At 47.0% G+C, this 23,048-nt stretch overlaps 1 protein-coding gene across 3 annotated transcripts in view; it reads right to left on the reverse strand.

Annotated features, from left to right (window-relative positions):
- Abr (ABR activator of RhoGEF and GTPase) overlaps window positions 1-23,048 on the reverse strand; it is a 207,944-nt gene that overhangs the window by 143,493 nt on the left and 41,403 nt on the right. The window contains exon 1 of one of the 3 annotated variants that reach the window (XM_042691568.1): window positions 11,843-12,145. The exons of the other annotated variants lie outside the window; for them this stretch is intronic. Coding sequence (XP_042547502.1) covers window positions 11,843-11,903 — 61 coding nt within the window. The 5' untranslated portion in view covers window positions 11,904-12,145. Of the gene's footprint in view, window positions 1-11,842; window positions 12,146-23,048 lie in introns of those variants that run through there. 3 annotated transcript variants of the gene reach the window in all.

The raw sequence follows: 23,048 nt of genomic DNA on the forward strand, positions 1-23,048 counted from the left end.
AGATATAACACACACACAGCACTGATCTGCCCCTCTGGTGGGCACTGTCCAGGCTTCCCAGGGTGTGGAACATATGGTCATAAGCTGCCCTGGGGTCTGCAAACTGATTGCCAAAAATCAGGTGTGGCAGGTGTGAATTCGCCAGGTGTGTACTCATCTGTAGCATTAGAGAGGCTGAAGCTAAGGATCAGAGCACCAGAGCTGCCCTACCTTGAAGAACCAGACCCTGTCTTGAAGGAAGAGAAAAATAAAAGCTTGACACGGTTGGGTGGCACACCAGCTGGTCTCTCATTAACCCTCTCAATGATGCACACTAGACAATTAACAACCATTTCTGCTCCATTAACACCAAAGTTGGCCCTTCAGGGGAAATAGGGGTGGGGAGGGCATGGGTTTCATCTAGACAGAGGCACTCATTAAGGCTGGATGCCCAAGATTCTGCCATTCAGGAAGGGGGTGGGCAGAGCCTGTGTGCCAGACATGGCAGGTATCCTGTGGCCAGAAGTCACCAACAGTGACTAATCACAATGTCTGCCCCTTCTCAAAATTAAATTGAGGATGTTACCTTTCAAAGATGTGTTGGTTGTTATAGTTTAAATCTGAGGTGTCTCCCAAGATTCATGTTTTGAAGGCTTGATTGCCAGCTGACAGGCTTTGGGAAAAGTGATTGGAACATGAGGACTCTAATCTCACCAGTGTTTATGAATCCCACCAGTGTTTTTGAATTCATTGAAGGACCCACCATCATTTGATGGCAGTATTAGGAGATGGTGGAAATTAGGAGGTGGGGCCTACTTGGAGGAAGTAGGTCACTGGTATATGACTGGCCTCTTCTCTCCATCTGAATCTCTGCTGCCTGGCTACCAAGAAGTGAGCAGCTTTGCTCTGCTACATCCTTCCACCATGATGTTCTTCCTTACCATAAACCTAGAAACACGGAGTCAAGTGACCATGGATTTGAACCTCTGAAACTGAGCCAAAAGAATGCCTTCCTCCTTTAAAGGTCTGTCAGGTATTAAGTCACAGTGAAGAAAGGCTGCCTAACACACTGTGAGACTTAACTGAGAGCATGAATGAGAGACTGCTAGCTCAAGCCTGGTACCCTTTAGGTTTCCACTGAATTGCTTTGTTATTTTAATTTTTTAAAATTGGGAAATGGGCTCCAGTAGACAGATGTTTTGGAGATTGCATTTCTTTTGTTTTAAATTATTATTATCTTTAAGTAGTTGTATAGACTGAATGCCTGGTGGTTCACACCTGTAATCCATGCTACTCAAGAGATGAGATCTGAGGATCAAGGTTCAAAGTCTGGAGCCCAGGCAGAAAAGTCCATGAGATTTTAATCTCCAACTAACCAGCAAAAACCAGAATGAAAGCCTGGAGGGAAAAGGCAAGAGAGAGTGCATGAAGTCTTGAGTTCAAGCCTTAGTACTAGCACACGTGCACATAAGTGCACATATGTACACACACACAGTAGTATTGCAAAGCATGTCAATTTATGAGAGGGATTGCTTTTCATCTGGCTAAAATCTAGAAACATAAAGTGTCTAACTTGGCTTCAGTGTCCATAGTCAGCTCCCTATGAATAGGGAGAAAGGACTCTGGGGCCCTGCTACCCAAACTGTGGTCCCTGGACCAGCAGCAGCAGCAGCAGCTGGGATGGCTGCTAGAAGGCAGAACTTCAGGCTTCATTCCAGACCTACTGAATAGAGAAGCTTAACAGGATCTGCAGGTAGTGCAAATGCAGCCTGGAGTTTGAGATGCTGCTGTAGGTATTTAGTCTCAGAGAAACCCATCTCCTTCCCTCTTTGCTCCTGACACAGAAAAAAAAATGGGCTTAGGACTCTGGGTAGAGGGAAGTCGGAAAACCAATGCAGATGGCCTTTTATTTATTTTTTAAAATCAACATCTGCTTGCTTGTCACACTGCATTATTCCCAATTACCCTTCTCCATTGCTTTCAAGCTTTCCTCTTTCTGAAGAACACAGACTCTGTAGCTAGTAAGTCTTTAACATCCCTCTATCCTCTACTGCTGTTAAACACAGCAGCCAGAGGGCTCAAATTAAGAACCTCCTAAGAAGGGGTGACATTGATCAAGATTCAATGTACTTACAAACTGACATGTTAAATTGAAATCCCATTTGTAGAACTTATAAAGATAATTTTTAAATTTATATAAGTAAAAAAGAACTGAACAAAAACAACAGTATGTAACTAGAGTTAATGATATTGCTTACTCTGTGTGTGTGTGTGTGCGCGCTCCAATTCTGAAGCTTGAACTCAGGGCCTGGGCTAATGTTCTACTCACTAATGTTCTGACCTTCTTGGCAATATCCTAGAAGGGTCTAAAGTCAGGCCCCCCAAACTCAGGCTTCCCTAGTGAGCTATCTATCTCAGCAAAAGGCTTCAGCTTGGAGGCCTTTGTAGATGTGGGGAATGAAACTGGAAGAGGTAAACCACACTACCACCCCCTTATTAACATGCTATGCTTGGGTGCCTTCAGACAGAGCAGCCGGAACCCTGCCCAGCCTGTCTTGGGCCTGGGCAAAGGACCTTGGTGATCACTGGCCTGATTTACAGCTAAGAGCTCTCTTTATTTTTCTTCAGAAACTGGAGGTGAATCTTAAAAGGCTTGAGAGAAGGGTCAACACACATGGCCTCTGCCAAGTCCTTTCAGTCTTCATTGCTTTGCTTTGGCCCCATTCTGCTCTGGAAAATGCACACTAGATACACTCCATCCCCATCAACAAATCCTATTTTCCCCTTCTCCTCCCCTCCCTTCCCCTCTCTTCTTTCCTCCCCTGCCCCTCATTTCTAAGCAGCAGTTCTAGCCAATGACCCCAGCCAATGACCCTAGGAACAAGGTAATGCTCATGGGAAGATTTCCTTGGGATCAACCCCTAGGAATGGCCAGCCCAGTTGGTGGGCACTTGCAACACCTGTGGCTGTCCACATACTATGGGAGTAGCCAAGACACAATCTTCACAGTTGTCATCCTAGCTAGAGATGAACCAGATCAACCTATCTCAGTGAAGTACCAGCTGCCAAGGGCCCTCAATACCCTGCTGTGAAAGCCAAGAGTGATGGAGCACAGTTTAGAATCAGGCCAAACTGAAGCTCAAGGTTTGCTCTGAATTATTTTTTAACTTTCCAAAGACCTAGTTTCCTCTTAATCAAACTGAGAAGAAAACTGCTAGCTGGGTGCCAGCTACTCAGGAGGCTGAGATCTAAGGATTACAGTTTAAAGTAAGCCCAGGCAAATTAACTACCAAAAAGAAAAGAAAAGAAAAGAAAAAAAGCTGAAAGTAGAGCTGTGGCTCAAGTGGCAGAGCATTAACCTTGAGCAAAAAGAGTTAAGGGACAGTACCCTAGCCCCTGAGTTCAAGCCCCAGTCCCCATATAAAGAAAAAGGAAGAAAAAAAATTGAACAAGGGAGGGAAAGAAGAGGAAAGAAGGGAAGAGGAGGGAAGGAGGGAGGAAGAGAAAGGGAAGGTGAAAGAAAATTTCTGCCCCATGAGATAGGGACTAAGCAGACTGGTGATAATATGTTAAGAGCCCAGGCCAGGGCTGGCACATAGTAGGTACTCGGTATTGCTGTTAGGTGTTATTGGGATAGTTATTAATGATGCTGGCAGCTGAGCATGCTATAGAGTCAGAGAGATCAAGATCTGGTCCTGCACGACTGCACCAACTCTCAAAGTCTTGGTTTTCTCACCTATATAATAAGGGATGGTAAGTAGGCCCTCTTTGAGGGGAGGGTTTATGATAATGCACAGAAAATACCTAGTATAACATCTGGCACATCATTGCATGGATTACATTGTATATCCATTCGTATTCTTCCTAGACAAAATGAAAATAAGTAATTTCTCCAAGCCCAGCAGGACTGACAGACTTCTCTTTCATTGGACGCAGTAGTTCTGGGAGACCCATGCTTAAGGTTTCTCTGTACCTCTGCAGAACCCACTTTTCCTGAAGAGGACCCCATGGGAGTACTATCACATAGGATCCACTGTCATCCTGACTCCAAAACTCTCACAAAAGAGTCTTTCTCTTATAAGTATGCCCTCAAGGGAAAGACAAAAAAAAAAAAAGGCAGCTGAGCACTGGTGGCTCAAGCCTATAATCCTCAGGAGGCTGAAATATGAGGATCTCGGTTCAAAGCCAATCTGGGCAGGAAAGTCCATGAGACTCTTATCTCCAATAAACCACCAGAAAACCAGAAGTGGTAGCTCAAGTGGTAGAGCTCTCTCCTTGAGCTGAAGAGCTGAGGGACAGCACCAAGACCCAGAGTTGAAGTCCCATGACCAACTCCCCCCCCCCCAAAAAAAAAAACAACAAGCTCAGATACCATGTAGCTAGCCAGACAGGGTAACCACAAATGAGGAAATCAATTGCTGAGAGGGTATTGATGCCTCACCCTCCTCCCCAGCCCAAGAGCTAACTGGATTTAATTACACCAGGTCTTTAAGTCCTTGTAATCTTGATCCATTAAACCCTTGCTGCTGCCTGGGAGGCAATGCCCAGGAGGAAGGGGTTAGCCCTGCACACTAACAGGATCAACCCTCAATCCCATGAAGGTAATTATGATCACATCTTTCCCCAATAGTTCTAACTAAACTCATAGATCTCTAGTCAATCCTAGGCAACACCAGCTTCATCCAACATCTCAGGAAGAACAATGGCCATGCCACCTGGCAAGACTAGGACTCTCAACTCTCTCAGCACTAGGATTCACATGAGACTATCTCATGCCATCCCCATTCAACCAACTTTGCTCATTTGAGTAAAAAGCCTGATCACATCTGCCATGTCATCTGTGGTCTAAAGAGACATAAAGAGATCAGCAGTCAGGGGTGAGACTGGCTCCCTGGAGAGCTTACCTGATGTAGCCCTGTCTCCTAAAGATCATCTCCTGATAGTGACATTTTCTGTATAGCCAGGAAACACATAGTCATTTTTGTTCTGGTGTGGTGAGGAGAAAGAGCAAGAGGAGAAGACAGGAATTAATCATGGGGAGGGGCAGAAAACTGGGGAAGACCAAATCAAATCTCGAATCTGTCAGAGAACTGGCTGCTCAATGCATAAATGACCATAGCACCAGGTGATCCCATCTCAGAGTCCTTTGCCAAACATCTTGGGCAGGGAGAGTACTGCAATCTGTCCCCAACTTCCCTGTGGGGTACAGTCTACAATCTGCCTCTTGCCCTGATTTCTTTCTGCTGCCCCATTTGCAGGGTCTAAAGCAAGCTCTGTCTAAGCTTCCAGAACCTCTGGAAGACTCCTGCTGCCCATCCAAAGGTGTCCAAAACTCCAATTGACCAAATCTTATCCTAAGAAATGCATGCTGAATGCAGCAATGGTAGTCACTAAACACTATGTTGAAAATGAACTTTTCAACTTGCAAGTGGGTACAGGAGGGAAAAACTGGGAGAAAGGGAGGGCAGGGTGACATTGTCCCAAAAGAAATGTATTCTTTACCTGACTTATGTAACTATAACCCCTCTGTACATCACCTTTATAAAAACAATTTTTAAAAATAATTTTTTATGGGCTGGGAAGGTGGCTCAGTGGTAGAGCACTTGCCTTGCATGCCTAAGGCCCTGGGTTCGATTCCTCAGCACCACATAAGCAAAAAGAAAAAACCCAGAAGTGGTGCTGTGGCTCAAGTGGTAGAGCGCTAGTCTTGAGCTGAAGAGCTGAGGGACAGTGCCCACGCCCAGAGTTTAGGCCCCACGACCTGACTCAAAATAATAATAATAATTTTTTTAAAAAAAAGAAATGGAAGCTGAAAGCTGAGTGCTGGTGGTTCATGCCTGTAATCCTAGCTACTCAGGAGGCTGAAATCTGAGGATCATGGTTCAAAGCCAGCCCAGGTAAGAAAATCCATGAGACTCTTATCTCCAAGTAGAGTTGTAGCCCTAGTGGTAGGTAAAGTGCTAGCCTTGAGCAAAAGAACTCAGAGACAGTGCCAAGGTCCTGAGTTCAAGCCCCAGGACTGTCAAAAAAAAGAAAAAAAGAAAAGAAAAGCAAGCTGAGTCTGGCCAAGGTCGCACATAAAAACAAGCCTCCTCTTTTGCAGTTCTAGAGGTCAGTACATCAGCAAGCTTTTCCCACTGGTACAAGACATTCCCAGAGATCAGTGCCAAGACCCCATAGGTACAGCATGGGAAAAAGTACTCCCCCCAACCCCCTACTTACCATCTTTGCCTGCTACAGGACCTAGCAGTAGATAAAGGATGTAAAATTGTCCTAAAGCCATCTAAAGCTACCTACTTCCTGGTTTGCCTCCAAAGGGCTCAAAGCTAAGTTAAACAGCTGCAATACAAACATTGCAGTGAAGTAAGCCTTCCAATTCCAGGCCCCAGCAAAACACAGGGCTCCCTTGGGGGGTCTCTGACTTCACTACAAGCTACTATAATCACACATGCACACAGCAGGAAATTTGTGAATGGGCCAGCTAGCAGGTTTCTAAGATTTCTGGTGAAGTAAGGAGTCAAAGGAGCCAAAAACCCAGAAGTTTCCTTTTCTCTCTCATACTCATGCAATCAAAAACTATTAAAGCCATGTGTAGGGCTAGACACCCCTTAAAATTCTGTGGGTGTAGCTGAGCAGTAGAACAATTGTCTAGCTTATCCAAGACCCTGGGTTTGAGTCTTAGCAACACACACACACACACACACACACACACACACACACACACACACACACACACACACACACACACAAATAAGAAAAAAGAAAAGCTGTTCCTATCCATCTACAGTACTTACCAACTTCCCACCCCTTCTGAACTCATATGCAACACTTCTATGGATCTTTGTTCAATGAGAAGTATGATAAACTGGACAGCTGACTAGTTCAATAGCATTCATCAAAAGCATTCATCTTCAAAGCAATTAATAAACATTAACTAATTGATTCATATGACACCCCAGAGAGACATCACAGCTGCATTTTACAGAGAAGTGGGCACAAGGAAAGTACCAATATCACCCTAGGAAACAGATCATACTTCAAAAAAAACATCCAAGTCTACCTACAAGAGAAGCAGAATGGATTTTTTCATTGCCTCCCTCCCCCATTGACACCCCCTTAGAAGTATCTTCTAGCTAATTTTCCTTGAATGTTCCCATTATTTCTTCCTTTTTCCAAATAAACAACAACAGCAATAATCACACACACAAAAATTAAGCTTTTCTGAATAACTGACTTAAGTATTCTGCCAACCACACTTCTGAGGCTCTAGCAGCACCAACAATTAGGGGCTGACGTCAAGAAGAACTAAATTATGAAGGCTATTCAGAGCACAGAAGGCATCTATTTACAGGTGTTTGTTAGCATATCAGGGCTGAATGAGCTGATGTGATCAAGTTGACACAGTGCTAGTGGCCTGGTCCTTGATGTAGCAAATGTAAGACTAACATAAAACAGGCAGGCTGAGATCATCTAGAGATGGAGCTGTATCTTTACAGCCCTAAATATATCCATGGCTCATGAATGGGGACTATGGCTATAACAGGCATGAAAACATTATAAAGAACAAAAATCTCCCTTGGAAATGCAGCCTGGGATGAGACATTAGCTCCAAAAGGCAGGCTGCTTTTAACTACAGATGGACATGTTCTGTCTCCTATGAGGTCCAAGAAAATGTAGGCTTTTGCTTGGCTCACTAGGATAGGTATGTTTAGGATCAGTACTAAATTGTTTGGGACAAAAGAGTGGCTGAAAGGAGAAGAAGAGACCTAAAATATAGTCCTAATCTCTCTTCTAAATAAATCCTGAATGTGTATTTAAAGACTTCCCATTTGAAGAGGAGTTAGGGCTGGAGGCATGACTCAAGTGGCAGAGTACTTGTCTAACAAGTACAAGGCCTTGAGTTCCAGTACCACACACACACACACACACACACACACACACACACACACACACACACACACACACACACACACACACACACACACACACACACACACGCGAGCCAAATTACCCAGGACAAATATCCATCTCAATCTGGATCTACCTGGAGGGCTAATCTACTCTTGAAAGATAGGAAAAGTTTTAGAATAGCCCCCACTTTTGGGTTACTTCATAGAACTAGTCCAGCCTAACCCCAAAGCAAGAAGAAAAGAAAGAGAAGGTGGGAAATGTTTAGTGGAAAGGTTGGTTAATGAAACATAGTTAAGAGAAAAAAAGAAACCATCCTACAGAGAGAATCATGCCAGCCTAGGGAAAGAGGCCAAAGTATGGAGGAGGGAAGCTGGCATTATTACGTTATACAGACACAGGCATTTGGCATAGCTAGAGCCTTCATCTGCCACCCCACTGTACCAGGGGCAAAGGATCCTGCTTTAATCAGTCTCAGACTACACTGGCATCTAGGCTATAACTCATCTCCTTGAGCCAGACAAATCACTATTACCCCAGCCCTTCAGAAGGTTTACCATAGAGAAGAGATACTTTTTTTTCCCACCCCTTCTCAAATGACCATCAACCTGTGGGAAAATGGGCGCCTTCTTCCTGGCATAGATGTTAAAGCCATAAAGAATAGTTTGACAATTCCAAAGACACGAAAGGTGAGAAGGGGCTGGTGGGCAATCTAGCTTCTTATTAAAAGACAGCAACTGATCTCAGAGGGCTTAGATGGAGCCTCAGCCATCCTTGTCTGGGCCCCAGGACTAGCCCCTAGGTCCGGCAAGAGACACAGGATGAGGGTGAGATGAGAGTCATTGAAGCCATTGGCCCTACTGGACCACTTCAAAGAGAAATCTGGGACACAGGACTAAAGAGTCAGGCCTGACCCATTCCATGACATTCCACATGTTTGGAAAAGCTCAGATATATCTAGCAGACACTCAGGTCCTTCTCACTGTCCTAAGGTACAATCTGAATTCCTGTTCTATCATTTATTGACTATGTGACTTTGGGTAAATGATTTAAGGTTACTGAACCTCCCTTTCCTCATCTAATAAAGTTCAGTTGTCAGGTTTGGTGTGGGTAGAAAATACCTAGTACAGCTGAGTGCCAGTGGCTCATGCCTGTAATCTTAGCCACTCAGAAGGCTGAGATCTGAGGACCACAGTTCAAAGCTAGCTTAGGCAGGAAAGTCTGTGAGACTCTTATCTCCAATTAACCACCAGAAAACCAGAAATAACACCATGGCTCAAAGTGGTAGAGCACAAGCCTTAAGTGAAAAAGCTCAGCGACAGTGCCCAGGCTTGGAGTATAAGTCCCACAACTGACCAAAAACAAACAAACAAACCCTAGTATAGTCCCTAGCACATGGAAGGCACTCAAGAAATCCCATGATCAAGCCAGGTACCAGCGGCCCACACCTGTAATCTGAGCTACTCAGGAGGCTGAGACTTGAGGATTATGGTTCAAAGCCAGCCCAGGCAGGAAAGTCCAAGACTTATCTCCAATTAGGTCCAGAGGTGGAGCTGTGGCTCAAGTGGTAAAGTACTAGTCTTGAGCAAAAAAGCTTGGGGACAGTGCCCAGGCCCTGAGTTCAAGCCTCAGGACCATCCACCACCAACAACAATAAAGAAATGTTATGATCATTGTTGCAGGAGCAATGTTAAGGTTGCATCTTCTTTACTGAGTCATTTGCGTCTCTATAAGTCACCCTAGGTGTAGGAGCTGCCTTTGGGTGCACCCCCATTACAATTACTGAAGGATCTGGCATGGAGATACACCCGGGGATTGTGACCCTCGAAAGCAAAAGCTTCCAGAGAGGCAGAGGAACTTCTGGGAGCCACAAAATGATGCTGCCAGGCAAATGACAGCATGAGTATTTGTTTAATTTAGGCTCTTGTCAAGAAAGAACTTGATGGCTAACAGCCCAAATATAACTGCACAGCACCTCCCCAGGAAGCTTCATGCTACAGACTCTCAAATACGCCATGAAGAAGGCAGGAACTCCACACACTGCTGCCAAGCTTCTGTCCCCTCCCACCCACCAACCAGCTGCCCCAGTGGCCAGGGCAATAGCAGAGTGGACAGTTCAGAAGCCAGTCAAGACTGGTTTAAGATACCTCAAAAGAAACCATAAGCCCAGTTCCCTTCTCTGGCATTCCTTTGGTCAGGAATTCTCAAGGCAGCCTTAGGCAATTTTGCTTCTCAGCTTCAGGCTGTGTGTGTGTGTGTGGGGGGGGGGGGGTAAGGAGGGACTTGTACTGGATCAGGTGGGGGACTTTTTCTCAGCAATATTGAGAAAGCCAGAGATGGGTTTCTACTAAATTCTATGCTGTGGTAAACAGGGAAACCAGTACTGGGTTTTGCCAAGTGCCAGAATTATTCAGGAACATGAGCAGCATGTGAATATGAGGCATTGTTATGACTTTTAGTTGCAAGAGAACAGCTAAGCAGAGGTCATTAATCCTCCCTTTGGGTCAGGAGCTGATCTGTGTCAGGGCTCAGAACAGATGTGTGTCCCCATTCACGCATACATGTGCACACACATGCCACACAGTTATAGGCCCTGACCTTCACCCAATGGAGCTGGCTTCTGCAGGGAAGGAGCAGATGGAGTGGCTGGGCTTGGTACAGGACTGATGCCCAGGGGACCTAGCTTTGCCCCTTTGATGTTGAAAAACCAAAGCAAAATGAACCATCACAAGGAGAGCATCTGAGAGGAGGAGACAGAGGAAAGCAGGATAGGGAGTTGGGGAGAAAATATGGGGATGATAGGACCCTAAAGGAGGCCAAAAGCAGAGGCTGGATACTGAGTATTACAGAGCTTCCAGGGCCAGATCTTGGGACTCATGGCATCATCTTTTCCTACCCCACCCTTCCACTAGGCAAATATGACTGTGAGTAAGGAACTGAAGCCAGGCTGATCCTTTAAATGTCCTTGTTCATGGCATCCAATGTGCCGAGTCAGAACCCAGCTCTACCTGCTTCCTGCCTCAGGACTCAGTCCAGATGTTAAGAGAGGCAGGAGGGCCCTAGGCAAGTGAAACAGGAGCAAAATCCACTCACTTTCTTCAGAGGCCAACTGATTCCTCTTCCTACACCACGGAAGAGGTGACCACTGACCTCTCAGAGCAAAGAGTTTCAGGGGAAAGGTGGGGAGGGGGGGTCTTTTTAACCACCTGAGCCAATCCAGTGGGGGTGGAAGCATCTCCCGAGTTTGGACTAAGCCCTCCAAGGAAGTCCCAAGCAATCAGTTAAACATCCCCGGCGGCTGTGCAAGAGCAATCACATGATCTGCAGCAGCAGATTTTGGAGCGAGGGGGTGGAGAACTGGAGAAGGATTTTTTGAGGGAGGTAGTGATGATGAAAATAGGGGTGGAAAGGTAGCTGTGCTGGAAGGAGAGGAGGGAGAAATGTTTCAGGTCCTTCCTCTAAATGTCCCCCAGGGGGGATCTGCACCCACAGATTCGCTTCCAGCCCGACCCCACCCTCACCTCCAAACCACACCACGGCCCCTGCGGAGGCATATTCGAACGCCAAGGACTTTTCTCAAAATGGCCTTACACGAAGAGGGAAGCCACCAGGCTGGGAGGCGAGACAGCTAGCGCTCGGGAAAGAACTCTCCCCTCTCCCAGAGCGCTGGGTTATACAACAGGTGGGAGAAGGTGGCACAGTCCCCTCCTCAAACCCGCCCACCACTGCCCCACACCCACTTGAAGTCTGCTCTGGACACACACACACACACACACACACACACACACACACCTCTTTCCCCCCCCCCCTCCGGTGCACCTGGCACATGATACCCCCACCTCCCATCTGCCAGGCGGGAAGAATCCCGCACCTGGGACCTGGAGGCATCGGGTCACCTCGAGAGGCATCGGGGTGCCTTTCCCGCCCGACCTCCCCAGCCCAGGCGAACACGTACTGCTATACAGGGTGTCGATCCAGGAGAGGCGCGGCAGGCCCCGGTGGCTGAGCGGCTCCATGCCCGCAGCTCCGTGCGGTGGTGGTGGTAGTGGTGGTGGTGGCGGCGGCGGCAGCGGTGGAGGTGGCGGCTCGGTCAGATCGGAAACCCGACCCGCATCGCCCAACAAAGGAGGGAGGGAGCGGGCGGGAGGGGATCCGGGAGGGGTGGCCAGATCTGGAGGCTGAAGTTGGGGAGTGCAGGATGGAGGCGGGGAAGCCAGGGAAACAGGTAGCAGGGAGGAGCGAGCCGGAGCTGTCGGGGTGGAGTGGAGGCCGGAGCTGCTGGGGAGGTAGACGAGGCCGGCCGGCAAGCGTCCTGCTCCCCCCCTCCCCCCCAGGAATCTCTAGGGCGGCTGCGGCCACCTGCGAACCCGCTGCAGATCCAGGAACCGCGGCCCCGCAGCCGGCGCGCCAACTAGCAACTTCCCGGGGGCTGAGCGGCGCCCAGGGGCGGGGGCCGCGACCAATCGGCGCGAGGCTCAGGCGCGCCCCCACCCGCAGCGGCAGCACCCCTCCCGGGCTGGGTGCGGGTGTGACAAGCGCAGCCCCCCCTCGCCCCCCACCGGCGCCCGGAGCGCGCACGAGGAGTGGTCCCGCGAGGGCTCCCGACTGCAGCGCCGACCCAGGCCCCCTCCCTCCCTTCTCCTCCCCCTCCTCCTCTCTTTGGGCTCAGCAGAATTCTGGCAACCCGCAGATCAGGGAGACCTACGGGCCCCGCAGGGGTGACATCACCTGCCACCCCAGGATCTCCAAGCGCAGATTTGGGGCTGGTGCAGCTGCCAGGCCCCTCCCCTAGGCAAGCCTGGGGAGTGGCACCGATGGGGTTAAGACCCAGTGTGCTGGCGGAAAGGCCCAGCTTGCCCACGGACAGTTTCTTTCCAAATCTTAGCAGCTCCTTTTCTATTTAAACACCCTAAACCTTACAGCAATGTCAGTTCCTGCCCTACACACCAGGGGGCGGTGGCTGAAAAAAGGCATGAGTATAGGGGTTCGAGGAGGGAACTGGGAGCAAAGACTCCCTTCTAGATGTGCTCCCCCACCGCCTCCCCGCCCCCCAGTACAAGAGAAGCTCTCAGGGTCTCCCAGTTCCTTCGGGAACCCTCGTGGGGGACCCCTAGGGTCATGTAGGAGGTCTGTTGTGCATGTATGATCCCATCCAAATTGAAGGAAGTCTGGATCAAGATGCCTTTACAAACAAAATTCCTTCTACTGCTGACTCCCTCAGGACCACTGAAGTGATTATGGGGAAGGCCTCAAGTGTCTGAGACCTTTGACAACTTTCCTGTAGATTTTTCTCCTGCAGATCTCTCAACAAGAGCCAAGGGACTTTGGAGAAGGGATTGGAGTGAGGAGCAAGTCAGGCCAACTTCATCCAGGGACAGCAGAGGCTGTAGCCCTTTTCCCAAGCAAACTAGGAAAGAAGGCAGCTGGCCCTGCCAAAGGAGCCCTGTTCTGGACCACTTATTTACCAGCACTGTGGCATTTCTGACTATACAGCAGTCCTCACCCCACTCCACCCATCCTCAGGCAGCTTTAAGGGCATGAGCAAACCCAGACGTGTGTCCATTCAAGTCTTCTTGCTCCCAGACCTTGGGGGTCTGGCTCTATGTCTAGAGGCCACTTCCTGCTCAGCTGTCACCCTCCCACTGTCCCTGACTGGCACAGAAGATTTGGAGGACCAAGAAACACCTGAAGCTAGGCAGAAGGGGGCTGTACATCTCCAATGAGATGCTCCAGAAATAGAGCTCTAGGATGGGAGAGGGAGTAAGCAGACTCTCCCAGGAAGCAGATGGAAAAGTAGAGAGGGGCCAAGGGTTTCTCTTTCAGCATGGAACTCTTAGAAGGCAAGAATCCAGGAGAGAGGTAGAAACAGAAGCATAAACTACAGCTACCTAAGATTCCCAACCCAGGGGAGACACCAGCCACTGTCCCCTCCTCAGCATCAACATCCTAGCAGCCTAGGCCTTTTCCCTGTACTGGGAATTTTCCTGATGGCAACATCCGGTGCTGACTGTGAGGAGGCCGTGGATGTATGTTTCTGTGTGAGTCACATACATTTGCATACATTTTACATTTTTATCTACAAAGGCTTGAACAAGCTATTTTCAGCATTTTTTTTCCCTAGCTAAAATGTTGCAGTTGCTCTCCACAGCATTGCCATAGTTTGCTTTCTTCTACGTTCTGTAAGATCTTGCCCTGGACTGCCCTCTTCACAACACAGTGTAGAAGAGACTGAGAAATGATCTTCTAATATTTGACACTGAATGTCTACTGTCTGACCAGCTTGGGTCTTATTTGTTCACAAGGACAATCTCACTGTGAACATCACTGTTGTCTTCACTTTCTATATTTTCCAGATGAGAAAACTGAAGTACTTTGTAGCTAAGTAGCTCACCAGCCAGTTAGGTGGGGGCTGGGACTGCAATCTACTTAAGAACCTTGCACACTGCCTGGACTGTCAGCTGGCTGATGAATGCAGAAATCAAGGGTCCCTGGAAATATGGGCTAGTTCCCAGATGAGAGACCACCCTTCCATCTCCAGATGACTAATCCATGTTAAGCTTAGGTAAGGGTATTTGCTTCAAGATTGCCTTGATGTGTGGTTGAATGGCCTCCAGCAGATGTTACCACCACATCTTACCACCACACAGCCTGACTCTGACCTAGACTATAGAGACAGGTGGTTGGGCCTTGGAGCACCAGGCTGACTTGAGACTGAAACTGATGACTCTAGATGTCTGCCACTGAGGGCAGGGGGGAAGCTGGGGAAACCTTACCAATCATGCTAGGAAGGAAGGAGTTAAAGAGTCACTCTGCTTTTTTGCCTAAGGCCTGCTACCCTGAAGTGCTCTTAACCCCAGCCATCAACCCCAATCTGTCAGAACAGCAGGAAGGTGTTCTCCAAAACTGATCTCCCTGATTCAGCTAAGTGCCTGGACCAGCCATGCACCCCAAGGCACTGAGTCAGCATGTATCACACCTCCTCATCCAAGCCCCTCCTCTCCATCCAGTGCAAGCTGCCAACATTCTTCATCTCCCCTGGTCAGCCCTCCAGCCTGACCTCTGCTCCCCCATCTCTGTGATGACCTGTCTGTTCCTTTCTAGTCACTGGATTAAAGGGGATTTAAGGGGTCTGTTACACTGCCAGAAGTCCTGTGTTAGTGATGCAGGGCTGAGTGGAAAGGAGAAGGAACTTATTCTGAAGGCAACAGCCCTGCCCCTCCCTCCTTTATTTTTGGTTGGTTGTGGGGCTTGAACTCTGGGCCTCAGCACTCTCCCAGAGCTCTTCAGCTCAATGCAAGCACTCCACCACTTGAGCCACAGTGCCACTTCTAGTTTTCTGGTGGTTAACTGGAGATATGAATCTCACAGACTTTCCTTCCTGGACTGGTTTTGAACCGTGATCCTCAGATCTCAGCCTCCTGAGTAGCTAGGATTACAGGTGTGGTAGCTTCACTTTTTTTTTTTTTTTTTTTTTGGCCAGTCCTGGGGCTTGAACTCAAGGTCTAGGAACTGTCCCTGAGCTTCTTTTGCTCAAGGCTAGTGCTTTACTGAGCCACAGTGCCACTTCTGTTTTTTCTGTCTATGTGGTACTGAGAAATTGAACCCAGGGCTTCACACATGCTAGTCAAGCACGCTACCACTAAATTCCCAGCCCCAGCCCTGCCTTTTATTCCCAGGGCTGTGCTATTCACTGTCTCTCCAACAACCAACTCTTGCTCCCACCAAATAGTCAAGATGAAAAAGGATGGTGATGTTTAAATCAAAACTACATACTTCCATTCTTCTTTTCCTCACATTAGTAATCCAGCTGAACAGTGCCCAACAGGAAGGTCTTGATCAACCAGTGATCACTGCTGGTGAAAAGAAAGGTTCCTCTACAGGGGAAAAAAGTGTGTAAAGAGACTGGATACACGGCTGCAGAGGGGAAGTAGGGCTCTACACACACACACACACAGAGCCAAGTTTGCACCCTCCCTGGCAATCAGATCTCAAAAGCTGGGTCTGCAAGTTTCTTGATGAATGGCAGATGAATGAAGCTCAGGTAGACTTCCAGAGCAATCACCACACTGTGTTTCCCAATCATCTTTCTGCCAAAAATCCAACAGATTAGGATAAAAAATGCATGTTAAGCCAGGTATGGTGGTATGCACATAGAAGGAAGCTAAGGTAGGAGGATCTCAAGTTCAAGGCCGGCCTAGGGTTATACAGTAAGATCCTATGTTTTGTTTTAAAATATGCATAGTGCATGAAAAAAAGTAATACCAACTAGCATTTGTTGAGTGCTTCTTAAGTGCTGGGTACCACTCTGAGATTTTTAATTATTTATTTATTTTTATTTATTTTTTTGTCGGTTGTAGGGCTTGAACTCTGGGTCTGGGTGCTGTCCCTCAGCCCTTCAGCTCAAGGCTAGCGCTCTACCACTTGAGCCACAGCACCACTTCTGGCTTTTTCTGCTTATGTGGTGCCGAGGAATGGAACCCAGGGCCTCATGCACGCAAGGCAAGCACTCTAGCACTGAGCCACCTTCCCAGCCCCACCACTCTGAGCTTTACATAGATCATCTTACCTAATCTTCACAATAAGCCAGTGAGATAGGTGCTGCTATTGTCTCCATTTCACAGAAAAATAAATGGAGCCGGAGAGAGACTAAAGCTGCTGGCCAGCTAGCAGATGGTGACGCTTGGGAATGAAGTGAATCTGAACCCAGAATCTGTGTATGCAGCTCTGTATTGAGCTGTAAGGAGTGAACAAATGAGTAAACAGAATGAAGTTAAAGTCAGGGAAGAAGAAATTGGAGCTACATGAGAAAGCAAGGCACTGTTATTTCAGAACCCCCAAGGGCCACCAATAATTAAGCAAAAAGGAAAACTGGTTCCAAAGAAAACCATGTCTACTACAACAGGGCAGATGACCCAGGAGACAAGCTGAATGAAATCTAATGACAGTCTCCTGCATGTCAGGTCCTACCAACCCTCTACTATTATGCCTCAGCCTTTTCAGCCTATTTTTCACAGTCACTGAAGTTGGGCACCCATGTAGGTCAAACGGATGACCTGTTATCAGGCAGATGACCTATCATCCCCAATAGACTATTAACATGGCTTCACAGCAGATCCTGGGGTGGCCAGTTTCTATTCCTTGCTTCATTTTCTTTTCTTTGTTACAGTAAAACAGCATTTACTATTCTAAGATTCATCCTCAGTTCTGGGATCAGGTGATCCAGGAGAGGTCTGGGAAAAGACTTGGTCCAGTTCTGTCCTTTGCCCTCTTCCTAGCTGCTTCTTCTCAACCTCTTGGCATTTCCAGCAGGACAACAGAACTGATCTTCATTTCTCTACCAAAGTTCTGTGTCGGCTGGTGTTATGGGGAAGATCTGCATCCTTGACAAAAAGCAGGCTGAACCCGAGAACTTCATTCACTCCCTTTTTACCTGCTTGGCAGTATGCTGCCCAGAGAACACACAGGATCACCCATGGTCCCAGCAATGGCGATAGTCCTCACACATACTCACCCACAAGGGGCTGTGCGAAGGCCCTGTTCCTACAACCAGTGGCCACCTGGAATCCATTATCCTTGCAGAACAGCTGGCCTGGATAAGACTAGCAAATCTGCAACTTCAGGAGAGTTTCTTGCTAAGCACCAGCTAAAGCAGTTTTCACTGGACATTGCTCAGATTATACCACCCAGGGGCCAACATGAACTGTTTTCCTATAGGAAGCCTCAACAATGGGAGCCCCCCTCATATACTTACCACTGAGGACCCATCAGCATTTGGAAGAAGCCAGCCGAAGAAGAGAGTAGGAAGATTCCCAAAATCCCAAAGACCTAGACACCAAAGTCAGTGCTCCAATCTCCCCAGCTCTGAGGAAGCAAGGACAAATACAGCAGGGGTCAGATCTGGGCTGGCCCTCTGCCTTCCTGTGGTCACCAGTCAGTGTCCTGAAGCTGGCTGTGCTTCTCACTCTTTCAGCCAAAATCCTGCAGATGTATCTCAGTCCTGCACTGCTCTGCCAAAGCTCTGACGCCACCCTCCAAGCTGGTCCTGTCTCCTTCAGGCTTAGGTGTAGTTGCAGAAGCTAAGCCCCATCAATGATATAGGCTCTAAGAAGTAATGTCTCAACATCCAGGAAGGCAAGGTAAAGAGACCTCTGAGCCTGGCCAGTGGCGCTTGTCACCAATGGGAGTTTCACTTGGGATTTAATGATCTATCCTGCTGGTGTGTGGCACTGTCTCTTTAAGGCAAGTTCTCTCTGCAGTCAAACTCCAGCCTCTGCCACTGGCCCTGCAGAAGAGTTAAGGGGCTCCCATGCGCCATCTGGTGGCCTGGCAGAGTGGCACCTCAGACACCAGCAGTCTTGATATACTTGCACTCAAATCTTAGCTTCCCCACAAAACTCTGTCAAAGGCTGCAGGTTACTGTTTCGAGCAAGGAGGCTAGAGAAGTCAGGAGAAAGTCTATTTGGAGTAAGGAGAAGCGGGAGACTGCAAGAGTGACATGGGGAGAGTGCCCAGCACCCTGGACAAAACCTTCCATAACATCTTAAATAAGAGGAGACCCCCTCCTTGCCGGTCCTGTGTTTTTTTGTGTGTGTTTTTGTTTTTTTACTTTTATCCCCTTAATCACTGAGACAGAGGCTGTCAATGAAAGAAGTGATGGGTGATATTGCCCTACCAGAAAGTACTTTAAAATGTACGAGAGCATTTAAAAAGATCACAATAATAGGAGGCACTACTGGCATTCAATAAGCTGAAGCCATGATGCCCAAAGAATGTCCTCAGTGACTACAGTGTTGACAATACATTGGTAATGGAGACTGAAATGTTTCTTTGAGAAGCTCATATCCCATTTTTCTTTTTCCCATCACCCTGCCTTTGCTGTCCTCCCTAACTAAATGTCACCTTTATAAACTTAAGCATTGGTAGGCTTAGTCTGGTCCAAGCTACCTTCACAAGTGTGCTATCAAGGCCCAGACACATACATCTATATCCAGCCCTCTGTCAGGTCATCATCATCAGGACAAGCAGACAGGCTAGCAAGCTAACGAAAGCCAGTAGATGATTGCTGAGAAGTCACAGAAAACCAGCTCTCACTCTCCCCCAACTCTGTCTTCCTTCCCACGGGGATAACTCAGCCCAGCCCCGTTCTCTGGCTCTGTATTGTCCCAGGACATGGGGAGACACACAACCGCTTTCAGGTTCTGATCATGAAACCTCATGACTCCTCATTTCCTCTTTGTACACTGTCCCAGGCTAGTCAGCTCCATTTCACAAATACTATCTGTTGCCAGGTGCTGTTACAAGGGACCAACACATGTGACAGGTGTTCTACTAAAGGCAGAGTGGAAGAGGAAGGGACTCATGCTGCAGTGGTGTGTGAAAAATGCTTAGGATCACATCTGAGCTGGGTCATGAGGCTCATAACACAGATAGGAAGCTCAGTAGGAAGAGAGTTCTCCAGCATCCCACAGGACAAGAGAGCACTCTGTTGAGCATGCCTGACATGCCATTCCTTTCAGAGATCTTCCCACCACTGTCAGGAGAAAGACCTATATCTTTTCTTTTTTTCCTTTTTCTTGTCAATAGTGGGGCTTGAAATGAGGGCCTAGGAGCTGTCCATGAGCTCTACCACTTGGAGCCATAGCTCTACTTCCAGTTTCCTGGTGATTAACTGGAGATAAAAGTTTCATGGACTTTCCTGCCTGGGCTGGCTTTGAACTGTGATCCTCAGATCTCAGCCTCCTGAGTAGTTAGGATTACAGGCTATGAGCCACTGGCTCATGGAACAATTCATTCTAAGGAATGAGTCAGGGTAAATTAACAAATGACTACATAGATTCCAAGTCACAAAGGCCTTGAATGAAGCAATACATATTATTTCAGCCAGCCCATTCTGATTGGTAGTCTTGTGGACACATTATCTGGAGAGATTCACACACACACACACACACACACACACACATATACACTGCCCAAATAACAACAAAAGAAACATCCAACAGTATCCTAGCATAGAATTTGGGTCAGGACAATTGCTGCTCCAATTAATCCTCTAGGCACTGACACAAAACCTCAACTAAAAACTTCCCAATGCCCAGGGCTCCCTTGCTAAGCAGTCAGCATTTGCTGCTGCACTCCTTTTTACCCAATCAGACTCCAACATGGAAATGGAATAGGAACCTAGAAAAGATTCTGCCCACTGTGGGAATTTCTGTTTCAATTCCTATAGTCCCTCTTCTGGTCCTGTCCCAAATTTACAAGGTAATCTGATTCCCCCTACCTCCCTTCATACCCCCCCTCTCCAATCCTGGGGCTTGAACTCAGCGCCTGGGCATTGTCCCTGAATTTATTTGGTCCAAGGCTGGTGGCTCTATCACTTGAGTCACAATTCTACTTCTTGCTTTTTGGTTGTTAACTGGAGAAAAGAGTCTCACATTTTCTTGCCTGGGCTGGTTTTGAACCGTAATCCTCAGGTCTCAGCCTCTTGAGTAAGGATTACAGACATGAGCCACACTGATGCCTAGTTCAGCAACTTGCTTTTTGGCAATTTTTGGCTTTTTTTTTTTTTTTTTTTTGGCAATTTGAAGAGGGAGGCAAACTGGCTGTTGTCTAGGGAAAAACAGTGTCTAGGGCTGGGGGCATGGTTCAAGTGGTAGAGTTCCTGACTAGCAAGTGCAAGGCCATGAATTCAAATTGTAGAACTTTAAAAAAGAAAGGAAAGGAAAGGAAAGCAGGCCTATTTTTTCTCCTCCTCTGGGTGCAGGCTTATCCTATCTCTTCCTCTGCATAGGTTGTAGACACTCACAGTGTAAGAGAGAAGATTGGCATCAATGTTACACACCTTTGCAGGAGCCCCTCACTGACTCCCAAAGGTGACTTTAATACATTCACTTCTCAGGACAGCCCCTCCAATCCACAGACCTGGAACATTTTCAGTTCAGTAAGGAGAGAACAGCTTAGCGGAAACTGGTGGTGCTGGGCTTTTGTCCTCCCAATAACTTAGCTTGAAAGGGTCTGTAGACATCCTGACAGACAGATGGGGATACAGAGGCCCTCTACAGCTGCTGTTTGCCCAAAGCCATGGTGACCACTGAGCAGGCCAGAGCCTTGACAACACAGGAACAGACTTAAAAGGTCTGCTGGGTCTGCACACAATGGAAAAAGTCCCTCTTCATTTTCCTCTCACCAAGACAATAATATTTAGTCCAAGTCTAGTTTTCTGGGCTTTAGGTCTGTGACATCTTAGAAAATTACCCAAGTCCATTGAGGTCAGTAATCTAGATGGTCCATCTTCCAAGTTTCTGCTAGTTTTCATCTGCTACATAATAAGGATGTTCTGGCACATTTAATGTTTTTAGAGTCCCTCTCTCCTGAAATGATATTTGGTACTATGCTTTGAATATACTTTGTACCTCCTGAACTCCTGTAGATGTCCACAGTCATATGTTAATGGTCTTAAGATAGCAGAAACTTAATATGAAGGTAACGTTTACAAGCAGAGACTTTGTTTTATCTTTTCTTTCTTCCCTGCAATGCTGGGGATGTTCTCAGGCATTCTGCCAGTGACTACTCCTCATCTCAGAATAGGGAACTCTGGAATGTAACTACATGAAGTCATTAGGGGAGAGCCCAATGACTCATGGTGGCTTTGTAAGAAGACAGACCACACAGACAAATTAATATATGTAAATTAACATATGTGAGAAGGCCAAGGTGGACCCTGGCCAGAGCCTCCATTATGTGACTTGAACTTCTAGCCTCCAAAACTGGGAGCTAAATAAACTTCTTTTCTTCATAAAGGAACATGCCTTAGGAATTTTATTATAATAACGAAAAGCTGACTAATCTACCTGGTGAGAGGTACCAATGAAAAATAGAGAAATAACAAATAGATGAATAGTAGTAAGTACTTAACATTATGCTTATTTTGCCAGGAATAATCTAAGGATTGTGCATGTATTAAATAATTTAATTATCATAATAATCCAAGACTATTTCAGAATATTTTTAGCCCCTCAACATTCTGCTGACTCTCTTAACCAGAAAAATAGGGGATTAATCCAAGAATATCCTGAATCCAGACCCCTGCTCTATCACTAAACTGCTGTGTAGTCTTACATAATCCCCCTTTCCTCTCTGGGCCTTACCCAGACATGAAGGAATACAGTCATTTCGTATACCATTCCTTGAGCAATAGATGACCACAACGTAGTTTTTAAGTAGTTGGTAAATTCCAATATCTCAGGAGGTTTAGTGGGTATTGAGGGGGCTATAAACTTTATTACCAGTCAGGCGCCAGTGGCTCACACCTGTACTCAAGAGGCTGAGATCCGAGGACTTTGGTTCCAAGACGCATGGGCAAGAAAGTCCATGAAACTCCTTTCTCCAATTAACTACCCCAAAAGCCAAAAGTGGAGCTGTAGCTCAAGTGGAAGAGTCCTAGCCTTGTGCATAAAAGCTCAAGGATAGCACCTAGGCCCTGAGTTCAAGCCCCAGGACAGGTACAAAAACAGAAAAGAAAAAAACTTTATTAATTGAATATTCTGAGTCCTACACAGGGCAAGATTCCTTTGCCTAGGATGTTTTCAATTATGGATTTGAGACATGCCCAGGAATTATGAAGTGGCCAGGCCAGTGCCTGGTGGGTGCAGAAAGTGGCCTGGGCTGTACATTATGAAGGGGATCACCACGTCCAATAGTGCTAATAATTCAAGCTTATTCTTTTGTTGTTTTCCTAAATGCTACTCTTTGTTTTTTGCAGTGCTGGGATTTGAATTCAGGGCCTGTCATTTCCCAGGTAGGTACTTTACCATTTGAGGCACACCATAGCTTGACTAAATGCTTCTTAAAGGAAATGTCACTTGAACTAGAACATGGAAAGACACTTAATGTTTCACTAGTGAAAATAACATGGTGGGAGAGGGAGTGGGATAAAAGAGAGTGAGGCAAGGAGTGAGGCTGAGGCTACACTGTCTGCATATATGGAAATGTCACAATGAAACTCCCCTTGTACAAGTAAGGTATGCTAACAACAACAAGAACAAAAGAACAAAAAATAATAAGGTGAGGAAGTAGGGGTTCCTGAAGGAGTAAAGAAAGCATAAGCTATTGTAGAGGCAAAAACGGGGGTGAAGAGGCAGGCATGGCTGTAGTCCCAGCTACTC

The sequence above is a fragment of the Dipodomys spectabilis genome, unplaced genomic scaffold (genome assembly GCF_019054845.1).
Source record: "Dipodomys spectabilis isolate Male_0828 unplaced genomic scaffold, ASM1905484v1 ptg000004l, whole genome shotgun sequence".
Lineage (NCBI taxonomy): Eukaryota > Metazoa > Chordata > Mammalia > Rodentia > Heteromyidae > Dipodomys > Dipodomys spectabilis.